Source organism: Pecten maximus, chromosome 8 (assembly GCF_902652985.1).
Source record: "Pecten maximus chromosome 8, xPecMax1.1, whole genome shotgun sequence".
Classification (NCBI taxonomy): domain Eukaryota; kingdom Metazoa; phylum Mollusca; class Bivalvia; order Pectinida; family Pectinidae; genus Pecten; species Pecten maximus.
In genome coordinates, this window is record NC_047022.1 from 13,934,923 (window position 1) to 13,953,462 (window position 18,540).

Here is an 18,540-nt window from a genome sequence, read left to right on the forward strand (position 1 = left end):
AAACATTTATTCCTTTAATAAAAGATTTTGAAGGTTCATATCGTGATTTTAAACATTTATTCCTATAATAGAAGACTTTTGAAGTTTCAAACCGTGATTTTTACCATTTATCCCTATAATTTATTATGAAGTTTAAACTTTTGTCTAATACTTACAATTTCAACGAAGTCTGAATAATTTCTAACTGAATACAGATGTATCCAAAAGTGTCACTTCTTAATCTCCAACAATGAACTATGGTAAAGCTAACACCTTCCACGGGTTGGGAGAAGGGATTGGAGTTACATGTTTTGACCATTGAATCTTTGAAGAATATTCGATTCTACACTACATGTATCTTGTAATCTTGGTTAAGTTTTTTTTTAAAAATCTGTTTCGACTCATTCTGGCCTCAATAATCTCCCCACATGGTAGGCAATGATTAAAATAGTCATACCATCAAAATGCTATGTCCTGTTTATAATTCCAACTGGAATATCCCTCTTTGTTTTCAATAACACTTCAAACCACTTTTGAATTCCAAATTCCATAACAGTATGTCTGACTGTATGTAGATGAAAATGTGTGGTGAAAATAAGTCAGAAATATGTATCAATTTTTGTTGAGGTCATGCTCATTTCTTTATATATTACACAACCACACATACATCACAAAACAGCAAGTGTGTTACTTGTATGTCTACCACAATACCCTGTGTTATTCAATTCACAGATCATCAGTTAATCATTACAGCTGTTGATTAACAATCTGTTTATACCACATGTGGTATAAACTCTGTACGCATTTTGATTGGCCCAACTTTGACCCAAGCTGCAATTGTTATTGACGTCATCAATAATCTAATGACGTCACATCACCGGGTCCCGGACGTCACCGGTACACTTTATTTGCATACGCAAAATTATACTTGGCCACGATTCCCTTTGATTCAAGCTGGTATTATTATGGTAGAAACAGGTCACACGACTCGAAATTGTTGGATATGGAATTTATTTCACACTCGTAAGTTATTTTTTAAAAGTTGCCAAAAACACTCGCTAAAGCTGGTGTCTTTTGTAACTTTTAAAAAATAACTTACTTGTGTGAAATAAATTCCATATCCAACAACCTCTCGTTGTGTAACCTCTATGTACAGTATGATATATATCTGAAGAAAAATATTCTGAAAGTTTATCCAATTTTACATCTGCTTATTTGTGGATCACTTTTCATATGTTTACAGTGGGACAATGGACAATCGTGGTCAAAAGGTCGTCACATAAGGTCACTTGAGACTTTTTCTCGGATGGCCTAAAAGGTCTGTGTAGCAGAGGTGAACCAACCCCCTAAATATATTGACCTTTGACCTATCACTTAGTTTTGAGGCCTGAATCACAACAAAGTGAGCCATTAAATGAGTTCATGGATGTGAACAAAACAAGAGTATCATGATACAAGTGTTTATTTATATTATTGTTACATAATAACAAGACCTGATTATTCTCTGTGTCACCATAAACTGGCCGTTCCTGTTTTAGGACACAGGAACTAAGTCGTATTGGTGAACATGTTAACCAGACATTTTCAGAAATAAAATTTCAATAACGACTTATTGCTATTTTTCTGTTCTTTATAAAAATATATCATTATAAGTGAATTTACTTGACAGAAAGCAAAATAACATAAATATGTATACATTGTACATGTATATCAACTACTTTGTAAATTCATTTCCAGACCAAAAACAAAATACAGCATACATACATGTATTTATGTGGATGTATTAAAAGCCATTCATATTTTTATTTTCAAATAGGATTCAAGGAATTTATTTCATTGTTAAACCATTCAAGGATATTTTATTATGGAAACCAGTTTGTTATTTTACAAAAACCAAAACAGTATGTAAATAATGTATGATTTAGAGTTATACATTGTACTACATTGTATGTATACCACATTTATCCTGAAATAAGCCCAGTGGTCAATGCATAATCTTTGACTCAATGTAGGGTTGGGCTACTCTGCAATTTAGTGATTAAAATGTATGAGATTTAAGAGATTACATTTTTGTACTTTTAAAAATGCTTACATACACATTTTACTCTTCAGTGAAAAGTAAAAAGAGTTTATTAAAGGTAATTAATTTTGATACGTAATACACCAATTTGAAAATCTACGCCAATCTGAAATCTATAAGTACGTGTAATGTGAAACCCAAATTGCACTGCCTGTGGATACCTGTCGCAATTAAACTAAGGTATACACATTAATAGTCACTGTAGCATGACATTTCAGCATTATAGCTTTCAATGTCTGTATCACAGTATAAAGTATGTAATGTATCTGGAAATAAAAAAGGTAAAGTTGGGCTTATTGCAGGACGATGATACAGCCCCTATTAGTATCTTTAGTATATCCCACTATATACAACGGGCTTATTACCCGTCATGGACTTATCGATGGATCAATGTACTAATAATATTAACAATGTAAATTACATGCACCACAGGGGTTTGACACATACAGATACCCACTGATGATTACATTTATTTCAATTAAAAATAATTTATTCATTATTTTATACGACTTAGGAACCTTTCAGTTCGACTCTGGAAATGCAGTCCTTGACGCGGTCATCAAACCTTTAATTTTATGTTACGTCTTCAACAGGTTTACTTTAACAATATTACTTTGAAAATGACACTTCCTTCTCATATTACCAACAAGTTCATCACTTTAAAACACATTTGCACAGGTTTCAATGAGCAAATAATCTTGGACAACATAAAAGTATTTAGCAATAAATGACACCACAGGTTCAAATGACCTTGATGAGAACAACCAGTAAAGGTCATCAGCAAAAATTCAGATTAAGTTTTCGGGCCTCAACATCATACTAATGTTTTAAGGTGAAATGGAAAGAATTTAGAATTTAAATTGAACTTTTGAACCACAAGTCTGCTATTGTGAACAACAGTATTTGATACCATTGTTCCATCAAATTGCCAAAGCATTCTCTTATTATCCTTGCTGTTGTATCTTGTCAGTTTGACCATGCTTCCATGAGCTACTCCTTGGCACCGCCCCCCGTTTGACTGAGATGACGTATTATGTCAACCCAGTCATGGCCCCGCGGACGATCTCCTTGGGAATTCAGTTTTTCATACAGTCTGCGTTTTTGGTTTTTAGTGAGTTGTTCTTTCTTTTCTTTCTTTTTGGACGTCTCAACTATACTAATACCATTAGACTCTGTCCTGTCTTCACTCTGTCAAAAGTAAATTAAAAAAACTTATATATATTTATATACTAAGTAAGTGAAGTAACGTATGAAAGCTTCTCAAACTATTTCATTGCCAATTACAATGTTTCAAATTTGTTTAAAGTGACAAGGTTTTTAATAATTAGATAGTTCAGTAGATTATATTGACTTCATACTTTCCAAGGCCATCTAAATTGGAGATTATCAGTTACTTCAGATAGAATATTTCTCAATCCCTTTAATCATCTTCTTTATAGCAACATCATGTATTGTGATGTTAGTTTTAGTAAGGATAAAATAGATTTGATACAAGTAAGAATAATAATATTTTGCTATTTTTTCTCGCACAAAAATTCAGTAAGATATTAATCTGGAGAGAGCAAGTTTAATGATTGAAACATCACAGTATTTCAAACTACATCACAAAAATGATTTTCATTTCTTGGTCCAAACAAGTTCTCCTGAAATTTCGTGATTCTTGACTATGCCTAGCAACATCCACCAAAAATTGTGTGAACCCAGACAGGCTAGAAAGTAAAGATAAGTTGAAGTTTATAAGTACCTGTATGTTAGGCTGTGAATCTGGCTGATCTGCTACCAGGTCATCATAGTTTTCCTTAACCCATTCAAACAGTGTGAAAGACATAGCACATCCCAGTAAATCTGGTACCTAAAACATCAAAAACGGGACTGTACAACCACAGGAGTTTCACATACAGCATCATTACACACATCTTCGCTAACCAAGGGTTACTCTACGCTAAGCTCCATTTCTGTGAAATGGAGCTTAGCGTAGAGAAACTTTGGTTAGCAAAGATGCATTACACAGGATATACAATACATGTATACTCTTTCTGTGAAATGGCGCTTAGCATAAATTAACCCTTGGTTAGCAAAGATGCATTATACAGGATATACAATATATGTATACTCTTTCTATATACTACCAATGTACACACACTAAATCAGCTTTATGATTCAATATAATAGTAAGGGAGGGAATTTAGATTTTCTCCCACTCCGTCGGTCAATTGTCCACTCAGTTTTCCGTACTTTTCTTAGCCATGCTTCAAGGTATATTGGTGAAGGTTGGAATAAAACTTCAGTATTAGAAGCTACAAATCAAGTATGTGTTTCAGGGTTTTTGAGTCAAGGTCAAGGTCACTGCTACTATATTTAGCGGGGGCTGGTAGGGGGCCCAGTCTGCTAGTTGTAATAGTTACACATATCTGACCATTCAGAAGACATAGCTTTTGTTATACAGATATCAAATCTGTAACTTCGATGAGGGTACACAAGTGATGTTATTTCATAACAATAGGGACACATATAATATTAGTATGAGGGATACATTAAAGGAGTTTAGATGATTGAAAAGTCTGGAAGCAGGGTGTTCTGCTGTCAAATGGAGGCAATTACCTCAAGGCCTGTAGTATTAAATAAAATATGTATATACTAAGAAAGATGACTATAAGATAAATACTTTTATTGCATTTTTGCCAGTGAAATATAGAAAATTATAAAAACTAATAAAATTTATATTTTCACTGCAGCGATGAACAGTGAAAATAAAAGATTTTGCGGTGAAAATATAAGTTTATCGTCTTTGATCAATCAGAGCGAACCTTTGTCCGGATAATCACCTCGTATAACAGAATATTTCAATATTTTTCACTTGTGCTATGCACTCGTGAAAATATTGATATTCTGTCATACTCGTGAAATATATGTTATATAAATGGGAAACCAATCAATATCCTCTATTTATTTTACTAATTTTCCTCACCCCAGATTTAAACAAGAGGCCCATGGGGCCTGTATCGCTCACCTGGTTGAATTAGACCAAATGTCAAAATAATGTTCATATTCAATTTGTTTTATTTGTAAATCTCAAACAATGCTATATATGGTTATAGTGTGGGAATCGGAACTGCTATAAAGATTAATGAAGTCCAGACTATCTAAGGTATGAAAGTCCTCAAGAATTGTTTTTAGAGCATGCATTCATCACTTTATTACTAGTAGCAATTTAAAGGAATTACCTCTATTTCCCCTATGGGGCCCCGCCCCTTTGGCCCCTTTGGGGTCAGAGTCACCATTTATGCAAAATCTGTTCCCCTTCCTCCAAGGATGTTTCTGACCAAATTGGGTTCAAATCCATTCATAACTTAATAACTAGTAGCGATTTAAAGGAATTACCTCTATTTCCCCTATTGGGCCCCTCGGGGGTCAGAGTCACCATTTATGCAAAATCTGTTCCCCTCCCCCCAAGCATGTTTCTGACCAAATTGGGTTCAAATCCATTCATAACTTTATGACTAGTAGCGATTCAAAGGAATTACCTCTATTTCCTGTATTGGGCCCCGCCCCTTTGGCCCCTCTGGGGTCAGAGCCACCATTTATGCAAAATCTGTTCCCCTTCTGCCAGGATGTTTCTGACCAAATTGGGTTAAATCCATTCATAACTTTATGACTAGTAGCGATTTCAAGGAATTACCTCTATTTCCCCTATTGGGCCCCGCCCCTTTGGCCCCTCGGGGGTCAGAGTCACCATTTATGCAAAAACTGTTCCCCTTCCCCAAAGGAAGTTTCTGACCATTTTGGGTTCAAATCCATTCATAACTTAATAACTAGTAGCGATTTATATGAATTACCTCCATTTCCCATATTGGGCCCAGCCCCTTTGGCCCCTCGGGGGTCAGAGTCACCATTTATGCAAAATCTGTTCCCCTTCCCCCAAGGATGTTTCAGACCAAATTGGGTTCAAATCCATTCATAACTTAATAACTAGTAGCGATTTAAATGAATTACCTCCATTTCCCATATTGGGCCCCGCCCCTTTGGCCCCTTGGGGGTCAGAGCCACCATTTATGCAAAATCTGTTCCACTTCCCCCAAGGATGTTTCTCACCAAATTGGGTTCAAATCCATTCATAACTTAATGACTAGTAGCGATTTAAAGGAATTACCTCTATTTCCCATATTGGGCCCTGCCCCTTTGGCCCCTCGAGGGTCAGAGTCACCATTTATGCAAAATCTGTTCCCCTTCCCCCCAAGGACATTTCTGACTAAATTTGGCTCAAATCCATTCATAACTTAATGACTAGTAGCGATTTAAAGGAATTACCTCTATTTCCCCTATTGGGCCCCACCCCTTTGGCCCCTCAGGGGTCAGAGTCACCATTTATGCAAAATCTGTTCCCCTTCCCCCAAGGATGTTTCAGACCAAATTGGGTTCAAATCCATTCATAACTTTATGACAAGTAGCGATTTAAAGGAATTACCTCTATTTCCCCTATTGAGCCCAGCCCCTTTGGCCCCTCGGGGGTCAGAGTCACCATTTATGCAAAATCTGTTCCCCTTCCCCCAAGGATGTTTCAGACCAAATTGGGTTCAAATCCATTCATAACTTAATAACTAGTAGCGATTTAAAGGAATTACCTCTATTTCCCATATTGGGCCCCGCCCCTTTGGCCCCTCGGGGGTCAGAGCCACCATTTATGCAAAATATGTTCCCCCTTCCCAAAAGGAAGTTTCTCACCAAATTGGGTTCAAATCCATTCATAACTTTATGACTAGTAGCGATTTAAAGGAATTACCTCTATTTCCCATATTGGGCCCCGCCCCTTTGGCCCCTCGGGGGTCAGAGCCACCATTTATGCAAAATATGTTCCCCTTCCCCAAAGGAAGTTTCTCACCAAATTGGGTTCAAATCCATTCATAACTTTATGACAAGTAGCGATTTAAAGGAATTACCTCTATTTCCCCTATTGGGCCCTGCCCCTTTGGCCCCTCGGGGGTCAGAGTCACCATTTATGCAAAATCTGTTCCCCTTCTGCCAAGGATGTTTCTGGCCAAATTTGGTCAAAATCCAATAAGAACTTTTTGACTAGTAGTGATTTGAAGCAAATGTTGACGGACGACGGACGGACGGACGGACGGACGACGGACGGACGACGGACGCTGCGCCATGACATAAGCTCACCGGACCTTCGGTCCAGGTGAGCTAAAAAAATGGAAAATAACAGAAACACATATTAGCCCCAACAACTACTAACCTATAGAATAGATACCGTTATTTATAGTGGAACAGTCCAAGTTCACCTTACCTGTTCCTTAAGGCCACATAGTATTTTGTCCTTTACTTCATCAAGTCTGAAAAAATGTCCAGATTTAATAAAATCATTAATATTCAAACACATGTATAGGACAACTAATCAAGTTTCACAGGACAGATGAAATGGAGATTCAAGAGTCATTTTTTTTTGACAGCATGATTCTTTCAGATTAACAAGAAACAAATTGAAAGCTTCTAACTTTTTGTATTTCAATGTCATTAAACTTTGATTTATTTAAAAACAGGAAATTTAATTTCAAAACAAACATAACACAGATGTTTGGTGTAGTCAGTGTCGATACTACCACATCAAAATCAGGATAATTCCAATAAATAGCTGTTAATTTGATAGTATAGTTGCATGAACAGCCGGTGTCATTTAGAGGTGAGCTTTCCTTGTAGTAGGTGCTGAACAACTCTTACATGCCATCTAGAGCAAGTAGGGTAAAGTGTCTTGCCCAAGGACATGACCAACAGCACGTACAGACAGACCTGTTTCTCAGCTTCCCAAGGAACACAAGCCAACAAGGGTAGGGATTGTCAAACAATGCACCTGGTATCTTCACCTGAGGTTATGTGGCCGGCGCTCTAACCGACTGAGCTAACACGGCCCCCTCACGTATTGCTCTACCATCTGATAGAGTGGAACAAAAGGAAGTAACTCTGGTAGATTAAACTTCAAGTTTTGTATTATTTGTAATGAATACATACATATGTTTATTGTAGAAAGTATCCAGGTTGATGGCCGGACTTTCCTCAGGATAATCATCCCCCCAAATAATTTCGACATTAAACGCCTTGTAGCTACCTTCCTCTCCATACTACAAAATAACACAACAAAGATATGGAAAACTGGATACAGGGATAAATATGATTTCCTCTCGGTACTAGTAACATAACAAGGCCAATTAGCATTACCTACTACAGGGAGAAAGACAAAGGAAATTCAACATAGATAATTATATAAACAAATGAACAGCAGTGAGTTAAGTGGTAGAATAAAATTGGGCTTAAAAACAAAAATCAGGTAAAATAACACCTCTCAGAATTAATTTTTAAAATCATTCTCTATCTTTAGGCAATTTTTCTTTCTTGATCAAACACTGGAAATTGAAATCATATTAATTTATATCATTTTTAGCCCTTTCACTAAATTCTTTGTGATTTCAACTTCTTTGAACTGTTGTTTTCTTTCAGTCTGTTTACCTTGTATTGAAATGTTGTAGGGTTCACTTCCTTAAATAACTCATCTCCCTCATAGATGGAATGTAGTACCTCCAATTCCTCCTGAAAGTACAGAAAAAGTGTGAATATGGGGCACTGTATGAAAAATAACTGTACATATTGAATTTGACCAGGTGATAAAAGGGTTCAAAATTTATTGAAGCTAAGTTACTGTATCTTTGATTCCAACAACAAAATTCTTAAGGTTATAATGGAAACAATTTAATTTATTTTCTCCAGACTATTCCATGCTGGCTAGCTTTATAAAATATTCATAGAGGACATTATATTATATTGGCTTATTTTCTTTGGTGTAAGAAAGGTGCATTTTTTTTTTTTTTTATCCTATCCAGCGAAACTAATACACTTTGCCTTAAAAACTTCATATTTGAAGCTGTTCTTTCTTGTGCTTTACAGATAAATTATTCCAAAGTTAATTTGGGCAAACAAATGAAATTCTCACACTTAAACCGGGGATTTGAAATATATATTCAAGGTATGTATCGTAGCTGGATGTTATTACCTCTTGCTGTTCTTCACAACTCATCCTGATGTTGTCCAAGCTTGTTTAGCTGTAGCAATAGTCTTATCCAGCATTTACATCATCTCATATTTACCTCAGTGTTGCTGAAAGTAAAAAAACATGTTGACAATAAACTACTGTGTTTATCCTGGCCAGAGAACAAATGGTAACAATCTCATTCTTAGAGTAGGAGTTGTTGGCTTTCAGGGCTTTTTCTGAGGGCTTTTTGGGGCCTTTAATGGGCTCCATTCCCGATTGGAATTATTTCATTTTAAAGCCAAATTCCCAAAATTTGCATTTTACTAAGGAAAAAATCTTTCCCAATTAATTCACAAATTTTCTTCCCAAAATGAGTCAAAAATGCTCTTCCCAAACCAGTAAGTAAAAGCCCTTGCTTTGTCTTATTACAGGAGAGTGAAGTAGTGAGAACTGGTACACCTACTAACAGTAAAAAATATGATGATCTTTATCAGTTTTTATCAAGCATAGCCTTATATTTGTGAAAGAATGTGAAAAACACATTCCTGCAGTGTCCTGACAGGAATCAAACACAGGTCTCTGGTATGATAATCCATGGCTCTACATTGGCCTCCTGAGCCAAAGAAGCATGCACTGCAGTGATTGCTCCATCAGCAAAGTGACAGAGACTGTAAAAATCACGCTTGTTGGCACAGATTGAAGCATGCGAGTGGTCTTAATGTGGGAAGACTTGTTAACAATCTTTTTACACTAATCCCCTTGCTTATTCCAATTTCCTGTCACAATTCCAAATACCTGTGAATGATCTATCCAAATTAATTAAGAACTGTCAATTGAAGAAGAATACATATGGTTAGGATGAAGTGTACTTTTCCCGTATCGCTATGATAAAGTTATCGGGTATGAAGTATAGTACGTATACATTGTCATCTGAATGTAACGTTAATATAGATCTAATACGTCACTTTGTTTCATTAATAATATGTTTAGTTGTCTTTGTCACACAAAGGTTAATGGGACTAAAAGTGTATACTTGATAAGTGCATATTAACTTAACATAGAAAAAACGTCGCCCCTACAACACATAATACTATTCTAAGCATACAAAGTATATGTACAAATAATCTGGTACTTACTCATGCCACATCATGGGCGCAGACATCTTGGTTTTCACCTAATATTAGAAACGAATTCCGGATTGAAATTGTATTTTTTAATATGCAATAAAAATGGTCTAAAACAATTTCCATCAAAGCTTTGATATCACAGAAAGTCATATAATCAAGGTATTATTTTATCACTACAAGTATTATAAAGATTCGATAAATAATTTACGGATTCTATTTCTTGTTCGGTTTTGTAGTTTACAAATGTATATCCACTTCCTGTAAGACGCCTATGAAATTTCTACGAAATGTCAAGGGAAAATATTTATTGCATTTGATATTGACAGCGTAATAGTCATCTATGTAAGTATATTATTATTTAGAAAGATATTAGTCTCTTTCAGCAAACGAAGCTTCAAGAATTGCATAGAACATTGATGTTGTGTATACGTATCTACCACGAATGTGTGCAGAGGTTAATCTAGATTGATTTTACCTGTTTACTACAGGAATTGGGTAGTATTCCCCACTGATGAATTTATGCTTCCCCCGTTGAATAAAAACAAATTCCCCATCAAAAAAATCCCATAAAACAGAAGAAAATTCTCCAAAACAAGGGAAATCCCCCAAATTTTAATGAAATATGTAAGAATTTTAGCTGTAAAATGTCAAACGTTTAAAGAATAATTCAAGACACTGTGGTCCTTCATTTCCCCTAAATTTCATAATGGGTAGTAATCCCCAAATCCTAGATTAACCCTTAATGTGGTGTGGGTTTTCCTCCCTAAAATAAGCATTAGCCATTACACTCTGCTGGTACAGCCTTTACAAATGTTAAACATCTAGAGTCGACTAATATTATAATTATAACTCATGATATAAGATAAATTGTAAGTTTATTTTACAAAATCAACAGGAATCCCTTTTAAAAGTTCAATTCTGAATGAGCTGCTTTATATCTGGCAACTCACTGGTATTACTTTTATATGAAATCTCTCTATGGTATTAATTATAATTAGCTATTTTTATGTTTTTCAGATGAAAGAAACCACCAGCTAACCCTAATATGGCCTGGGCAAGTAATCTTCCACAAGAACTTCTTTGTCGTCCAACTGCCTTGGTGTCCCTCACCGGACTAGACGTAACATACAATGCTATCCATAAACTAATCTGGGACTCCTTCTTCAATAACCGTCGATCTGATCGTGTCCCACTACAGTTCAAGGTCACTGCTGGAGATCACGAGTACCCAAAGTGTAGAACTAATAAGGTGTGTTTAGATCAGTAATGTTAATAACTAATCTATAGTATATATATATGCATCAGTGAAACAAGATATGCAGTTCCACCACACCTGTAATTGTGGGGAGTATAGCTATAGGTCACCTTACTAACTCAGGCTAGTGGAAATATCCCTTTAACCTTGTGGTAGGATGTTTGCCTTGAAAGTGAAAGGTCAATATTTCAAGCCCCAGTGTGGCCAGAATTACTCCTGTCCATTACAGATTCGGTACTGTTGACCACCTGAATTGATTGAGATTCAGATGCTTCCTTAGAGCTAAAGAACAGGGTTGTGGTTGTCTTTGGGGGTGAAGACTTTGTGGACAACGGATTAATGTAAAAGTGGAGAGTATAGGTCACTTTACTAGCTCAGGCTAGCGGGAATTTCCCTTCAGCCTATCTGTACGGGATAGTAGTAGGATATTTGCCTTGAGAGCGAAAGGTTGCTAGATCAAGCTCCAGTGTGAGCAGGATGTTTTTCAGTACTCCTCCTTCCTATGACATAGCCAGCTATAACTTTTCAGATTTTGTGTTGGGGTTATAATAGTAGGTATACTTTCAAAGATTCTCTCTCTATTCTGATATTGGTTTCTCTTTAGCCCAAGTTTCCTCTGGCCCTGACATCATGTCAGATTGTCTGGTGTAGGACATGGTGTCAGCTTGTTTCTTTTAAGCGGTATGAATTGATTGACAATGTACATTGCACTATTCTTATATTCTTACATATTATAATTAAAATAAGAATCCCTGTTTCTCCCACAGCGCCAGTCTTATGAGTGGTACATTCCCAAAGGTGCACTGAAGAAGTCATGGATGAACAAACACTTAAATCAAGTCCCTGCTGTTGTTGTTATTTTCTTTGACCTAGACTGGGATGAACACCTCTGGAAGGAGAAGCAGATGGAGTGTGCCACACGTGTGGAAATTGTTAGGTAAACATAAAGGATGTATATACTGTACATTTATATACATATGTATCCAGTTGACCCTTGATTTATAGCTATTTTAGAATCACAGTCCAAACACTATTTTTCAGGAATCTGAAGGATCAAAACAAAGTCAAGATCTATAAATGTTCTTACATGTATAATATATGGAAAATTTTATGTCACACAAAATGATAATTATAATAATAATTTGGAATTGTGTGGCAATTGTCAGGTATTAAATATTGTGTATGTACATGTATTATCACTCATGTGAATATTGTCTGGTAAACATTGAGTGTGTGTAGGCAACTCATGTAGAAAACATCATGTTAACATTCAGTGTGTGTGCCACATGTGTGGAAATTGTCCGGTAAACATTGAGTATGTGTACTACTTATGTACAATGTATAGTCTGATAAGTGATTCAAGTAACTATAAGAGGGGCTTCACCAAATATTTCTGCATAAATTATTGTAATTGCAACATTCATACTGCATAATTAACTGAATCTTTGTTTATATTTTTGTTCTCAGAATAAACTGTTTTTATTGATAGTAAATCATGTATTTTAATTCTTATAATCTCAAATCACAGGAACAGCCTTCTCAACAGAGGGACAAAGGTGGCTGTGGTACTTATCCAGAAAAATGCTCCCCTGCCCCCTGGGGAGGATGTAGTGGCTGCAGAGAGGGCCGCCTCACTGTGTAGTGCATGTGATCTGTCTGCCAAGCAGCTGTATGTTCTACCCCACACTGACCATCTCATTGGCTACACCATTAGGTATGACATATCTAATTGGGTCTTATTTCTACACTCAGAGGCCTAGGATGTTACCTGTCATCAGTGATAAGATCATTGAGATATCATCTAGAAACTTTTTGATTCAACTTGAAGAAAAAGGATACATTGTAGTTACAAAAACTGATCCAACTTCTTCTTCTTCTTCTTCTTCTTCTCTTCTTCTTCTTAAGTTCTAGTACTGACAGAAGGGAATGTGGATTTCCGTTTCATATGTCTGTCAGTCAGTTTTAATAACTTTTAGATGGTGAAGTGGCACTTTTGAGTATTATCTCTTTGTACAGTTTGACTACCAATATAGACACTGAGTTTCTTGTGATGGTTCCCTTTATCATGTATATTTGTGATAGGGTTAGTTATTTCAGTTTTGAATTAGTTCATATGTCTTCTATATCTAAATCAGGTCATATTATATGCATAGCTAGTTACATTAGTTTATTTCAAATTGTTGATCTTATTGAACATTATAGGTGATGATCACCTAGCTTTTTGAGTATGACCTGATTTAAATTAATATAAAACATTCAGATTAAGATAGACACATGTTTATTTCATGAGTACAATTCTTTCAGATTGGAGAATGCATTTTATGAGTTGGCTCAGAGCTACTATCATGGAGAGGCTAGGAAAGTCAAGGCACACAGAGACTTCCTTAACAAAACGACCCACCAGGTGAGAAGTACAACAACGGTCAGACAGCAGTGTAGACTCAGTCAGAGTCAGTGGCATAACTTCACTAACTGGTATATACTATGTGTCAGTTGTTTAACCACGGTCAATAGACTGAGTCTGTAGTCAGTGGCATAACCTCACTAACTGGTATACTTTGTGTCAGTAGTTTAACCATGGTCGATAGACTCTCTCCGTAGTCAGTGGCATAACCTCACTAAGTGGTATACTCTGTGTCAGGGGTTTAACCACGGTCAATAGACTGAGTCCTTAGTCAGTGGCATAACCTCACTAACTGGTATAATCTGTGTCAGTGGTTTAACCACGGTCGATAGACTCTCTCTGTAGTCAGTGGCATAACCTCACTAACTGGTATACTCTGTGTCAGTGGTTTAGACATGGTCGATAGACTCTGATTGTAGTTAGTGGCATAACCTCACTAACTGGTATACTCTGTGTCAGGGGTTTAACCACGGTCAATAGACTCTGTCCGTAGTCAGTGGCATAACCTAACTGGTATAATCTTTGTCACTGGTTTAACCACGGTCAATAGACTGAGTCCGTAGTCAGTGGCATAACCTAACTGGTATAATCTTTGTCACCGGTTTAACAACGGTCAATAGACTATATCCGTAGTCAGTGGCATAACCTCACTAACTGGTATACTCTGTGTCACCGGTTTAACAACGGTCAATAGACTCTGTCCTAGTCAGTGGCATAACCTCACTAACTGGTATAATCTTTGTCACTGGTTTAACCACGGTCATTAGTAAAGCCCTGTATTACCTCTGTCATTGGTCAACTATGTCTCTGGTGATGTGTTAATATACCTCGGTAATGTATCAATCTGACCAATCAAAGCTGTGCAAATTGAAAGAAAATTGACTATTTTTGTGATAATATAATATTACTTGTTCAACCTTAGACTTTCTATATTCTTTTCCAGCTTTTGTTTGTTCGGCATCAGTTTAAGATAGCGTTCTTCAGTGAACTAAAGCAGGACAGCCACACAGCATTGAAGTAAGTCTTTTATGTCAGGTGAAAGTCCCAATCCCAACATACTTTTATATTCCCAGATGTAAATATTACAATAAGTTATAAAACGAGAAAAAAAAATTATTTCAATATTATATGTACCATTTAGACTCTCTAAACTTCCAGCACACACTTGACATTGTTTGAGAAAAGTGTATTATTCAAGAAAGGCAGTGTATAGCATGTTTTAATTTCATATCACCTAGAAAATTACTCAAGGTCCTGGATCACATTCCATGAATATATCTTCACATTACAAGTCTATTGATGTTTGTATAATATCTAAATTATCGACAGGACTTCAATTAGTAGTTTGTCTGTACATGGTAGAGACATTTGTAGTAAGTGTAGATAATATCTGTGTTGTATGTAGATGTCTGTAGGAGCTGGGAATAATACTATGCATGCAATACAATGTATTTGAATGTACAGACATGATCACATACTAATATAACCACTTCAGATGGTGACATGATATATAATATTGATCTACAGTCGTCCTGTATTAATCCAGAGATTGTTATTCTAGAAAACTTAAAAAATCTTAACAGGAATGTTAGAGAAAATATATTGCTTTAATTCTATGAAATGCAGTAGTCGGAAAAATATCAATTTTCTGGGCCATTATTAAATAGTGGAAGTTGATTACTTGTAAATGTCTTGCCTATATAGACATTACAAAATTTAAAAGCAAATGGACATCTTTTACAGCTGTAATGTAACTTACCTGTATTGTCCGGCATTGTCCGGCATTGTCTCTCTTTATTTAGGCATTACAAACAGGCATACGGACATCTACTAGAATTGAGGATGCATGATACCAACCTTCTGGAGATTAAGTCTATAGCTGGTTTTATTAACTACAAGGTAAGTTCACACTGGATTATAGTACATTGGATATATATAGTCAACTGTATCTCGGATCTTTTGGGTATTGTTCAACAAGTGCAGGCAAATAGTCCTCTCTTGTAGTATATCCAAATTTCACTGTTAAGCATGACATACTAACCTTACAGTTGTGAAATTTTATTTGAAGCCTTTTTATGCCCCTGCCATGAAAATGGGGGGGGACCATATAGTGTTACCCATGTCCGTCCTGTCCCGTCCCGTCCCGTCCCGATGCAATGTAATTAGCTAATCTCAGGAACTGCTGAGGTTTTGGGGTGTCAAGTGGCAGCTGGGGCATTAATGTCTTACAGACATTTTCTAGTTTTTTTTAAATGTATTCGTTTTGTGTGAGTGTAGTTATGATATTTAGGCTTTTGTTCTATTTCCTATATTTTTAGTACATTGAGATGATTCACCTATGTATAACATATTTTTTTTGCGGGCAGATTTGTCGACTCTCATTCCAACACAATGCACCTCTGGACTCCATTGCTCAGTTCAGGAAGCACATTGACTTTTTCAAAAGTAAAGTTGGAATAGCTGAGCTTGCTTTTGAACACAGTGCCTGGATGTCGAAACAGTAAGTATACTTCTGTTATATGGGGAATTTTGATGTACAACTTTGACTGGATTAATTAATGCTGCTTTGCGAAATATTTTTTTTCATGCTTTTTTAGTAAATAAGAATATTGCATCCTTGTAGTAGCAAAGGTCTTAAAATGAAGACTAGTACACTTGAACTATTGATGCCATTTTGTGTGAATTATAGCTTCATGTTAACATATTAAGAATGGTATAATATTGTACAGTCAGACCTTGTTGTCTCAAAGTTAATGGGATCACGAGAAAACTTTGAGATATCTTAAGTATATTCTATACAGAAATTAACTGTGACAGTCAGAGCTGAATTTTTGCATCTGAGTAATCAGATAATTAGATATATAAGAGTTTGAGATAAAGTTTGGGTGTATATATGTATACACATGATTAAGAATCTGCCAGGTTCCAGATGGTTGGTGACCTCCCAGGTAACAACGTGTCTGACAATGCCTATTACTAACAATATTATTGTACTTAAGAGAATTGTGTAACGACCAGGTTTCAGGTATTTGGAGATCTGTTTGATGAGGCTATCAAGCTAGGTCTAACGGCTATTCAGACCCAACACCCTGGCTTTTACTATCAACAGGCTGCTAATCACGCTGTCAACAGGAAACAGCTCTGTCGCAGATTCTGTAAGGTAATAGCAATGTTTTAAGTTTGTAGATTTTACTTCAAGAAAAGCAATAAAAATGTTTTAAATACCGATATAAAAGTAACATAATTTGGTTATCTAAATATTTGTAATTTTGATTATTTATACATTGATATTGGTCTGATATCAGCTGTCTATCAAATTTAATTAGATATGTAATTGAGTAAGTAATATATACGAAAATTGAAAAGTAATATATTCTCAATAATAATTTTTCCAGCCCCTGACACAGTTGGTCCACCCAGATCCTCTAGAGTTTTTGGACAACTTGGATTTTTATGGCCAAAGGCCATGGCGTCAAGGACACCAGAGTAAGCTCCCTTGTTTAACTTGATCTCAATATTGGGTCAGATAGTACTTATAAACCTAACTATGTACTAAGCTTTATTCAGAATGCACTTAGTTTATGCTGACTGGGCTTTCAATATGCAAAGAATTTTGACAACCAAAATATAATTTGATATCAATTTTAAGTTAAAGACATTACTATGAATGCTTTGCCTGCTTTATTGATTAAAAAATCTGCTTTGTGTTTACCTTGCAGGCTTCATTGCTTTTCTTGATGCAAATTTTATTTAAATTTATTAAAACAGTATTTAATTACAGATGCATGCTCTAATTCATATTATTTTAAAGAAATTCAATAAAATTTGCAATTTGGTTCCTGCTCTTTAAGTTTGTTTCTCGGTGATTTATAAATCAAGAATAATTATTACATCTGAGTATAGTTGTGTTGAAGAAAATATCGTTTTTGTGTTATGCACAGTTCATAAACCATGGTTGAAAAATAACAATACAGAATTGTTTTCTTAATTTTCCATTATTTCAGCTGGTAAGTCCATGTTGTTTTATAATGTAACTCCATGTTTCAGTATCATCCAAAACCACTATACTTAGTTTAACACAATACATTACACAGATACAAAGTATATCACTATACATTACTTAGATACAAAGTATTACACTACACATTACACAGATACAAAGTATAACAATACATTACTCAGACACAAAGTATAACACTAACATTACATAGATACAAAGTATAACACTACACATTACACAGATACAAAGTATAACACTGTACATTACACAGATACAAAGTATAACACTACACATTACACAGATACAAAGTATAACACTAACATTACACAGATACAAAGTATAACACTATACATTACACAGATACAAAGTATAAACTATACATTACACAGATACAAAGTATAAACTATACATTACACAGATACAAAGTATAACAATACATTACACAGATACAAAGTATAACACTATACATTACACAGATACAAAGTATAACACTATATATTACACAGATACAAAGTATAACACTATATATTACACAGATACAAAGTATAAACTATACATTACACAGATACAAAGTATAAACTATACATTACACAGATACAAAGTATAACAATACATTACACAGATACAAAGTATAACACTATACATTACACAGATACAAAGTATAACACTAT

General features: G+C 35.4%; 2 protein-coding genes across 4 annotated transcripts in view; one reads left to right on the top strand and one right to left on the bottom strand.

Moving 5' to 3' along the window:
- Positions 1–1,423: 1,423 nt before the first annotated feature.
- Positions 1,424–10,267, bottom strand: LOC117332517 (RWD domain-containing protein 4-like). The gene is made up of 7 exons (XM_033891459.1): positions 10,220–10,267; positions 9,105–9,208; positions 8,564–8,644; positions 8,069–8,178; positions 7,350–7,395; positions 3,804–3,911; positions 1,424–3,247 (listed from the first exon to the last, which is right to left on the bottom strand). The coding sequence occupies exons 2-7, from the start codon at positions 9,126–9,128 to the stop codon at positions 3,050–3,052; spliced, it is 567 nt and encodes a 188-aa protein (XP_033747350.1). The 5' UTR covers positions 9,129–9,208; positions 10,220–10,267; the 3' UTR covers positions 1,424–3,049.
- A 187-nt stretch (positions 10,268–10,454) lies between these two features.
- Positions 10,455–18,540, top strand: part of LOC117332518 (trafficking protein particle complex subunit 11-like) — a 54,998-nt gene continuing 46,912 nt past the window's right edge. For 2 of the 3 annotated variants that reach the window (XM_033891460.1, XM_033891462.1), the window contains exons 1-11: positions 10,455–10,552; positions 11,228–11,459; positions 12,233–12,402; positions 12,994–13,179; positions 13,770–13,869; positions 14,813–14,886; positions 15,672–15,768; positions 16,236–16,369; positions 16,888–17,029; positions 17,265–17,355; positions 17,874–17,876. In XM_033891460.1, coding sequence (XP_033747351.1) covers positions 11,256–11,459; positions 12,233–12,402; positions 12,994–13,179; positions 13,770–13,869; positions 14,813–14,886; positions 15,672–15,768; positions 16,236–16,369; positions 16,888–17,029; positions 17,265–17,355; positions 17,874–17,876 — 1,201 coding nt within the window. In that variant the 5' untranslated portion in view covers positions 10,455–10,552; positions 11,228–11,255. The remainder of the gene's footprint in view (positions 10,553–11,227; positions 11,460–12,232; positions 12,403–12,993; positions 13,180–13,769; positions 13,870–14,812; positions 14,887–15,671; positions 15,769–16,235; positions 16,370–16,887; positions 17,030–17,264; positions 17,356–17,873; positions 17,877–18,540) is intronic. The other variant, XM_033891461.1, reaches the window with a different exon arrangement.

What these genes read in the sequence shown, in the direction of transcription:
- LOC117332517 (XM_033891459.1), bottom strand. Translation starts at nt 9,128, where the DNA reads ATGAGTTGTGAAGAACAGCAAGAG. An exon ending in CTACAACATTTCAATACAAG is followed by an intron (nt 8,179 to 8,563) that starts GTAAACAGACTG and finishes GTTATTTTGTAG; the next exon opens with TATGGAGAGGAAGGTAGCTA. An exon ending in ACTTTCTACAATAAACATAT is followed by an intron (nt 7,396 to 8,068) that starts GTATGTATTCAT and finishes ACATTTTTTCAG; the next exon opens with ACTTGATGAAGTAAAGGACA.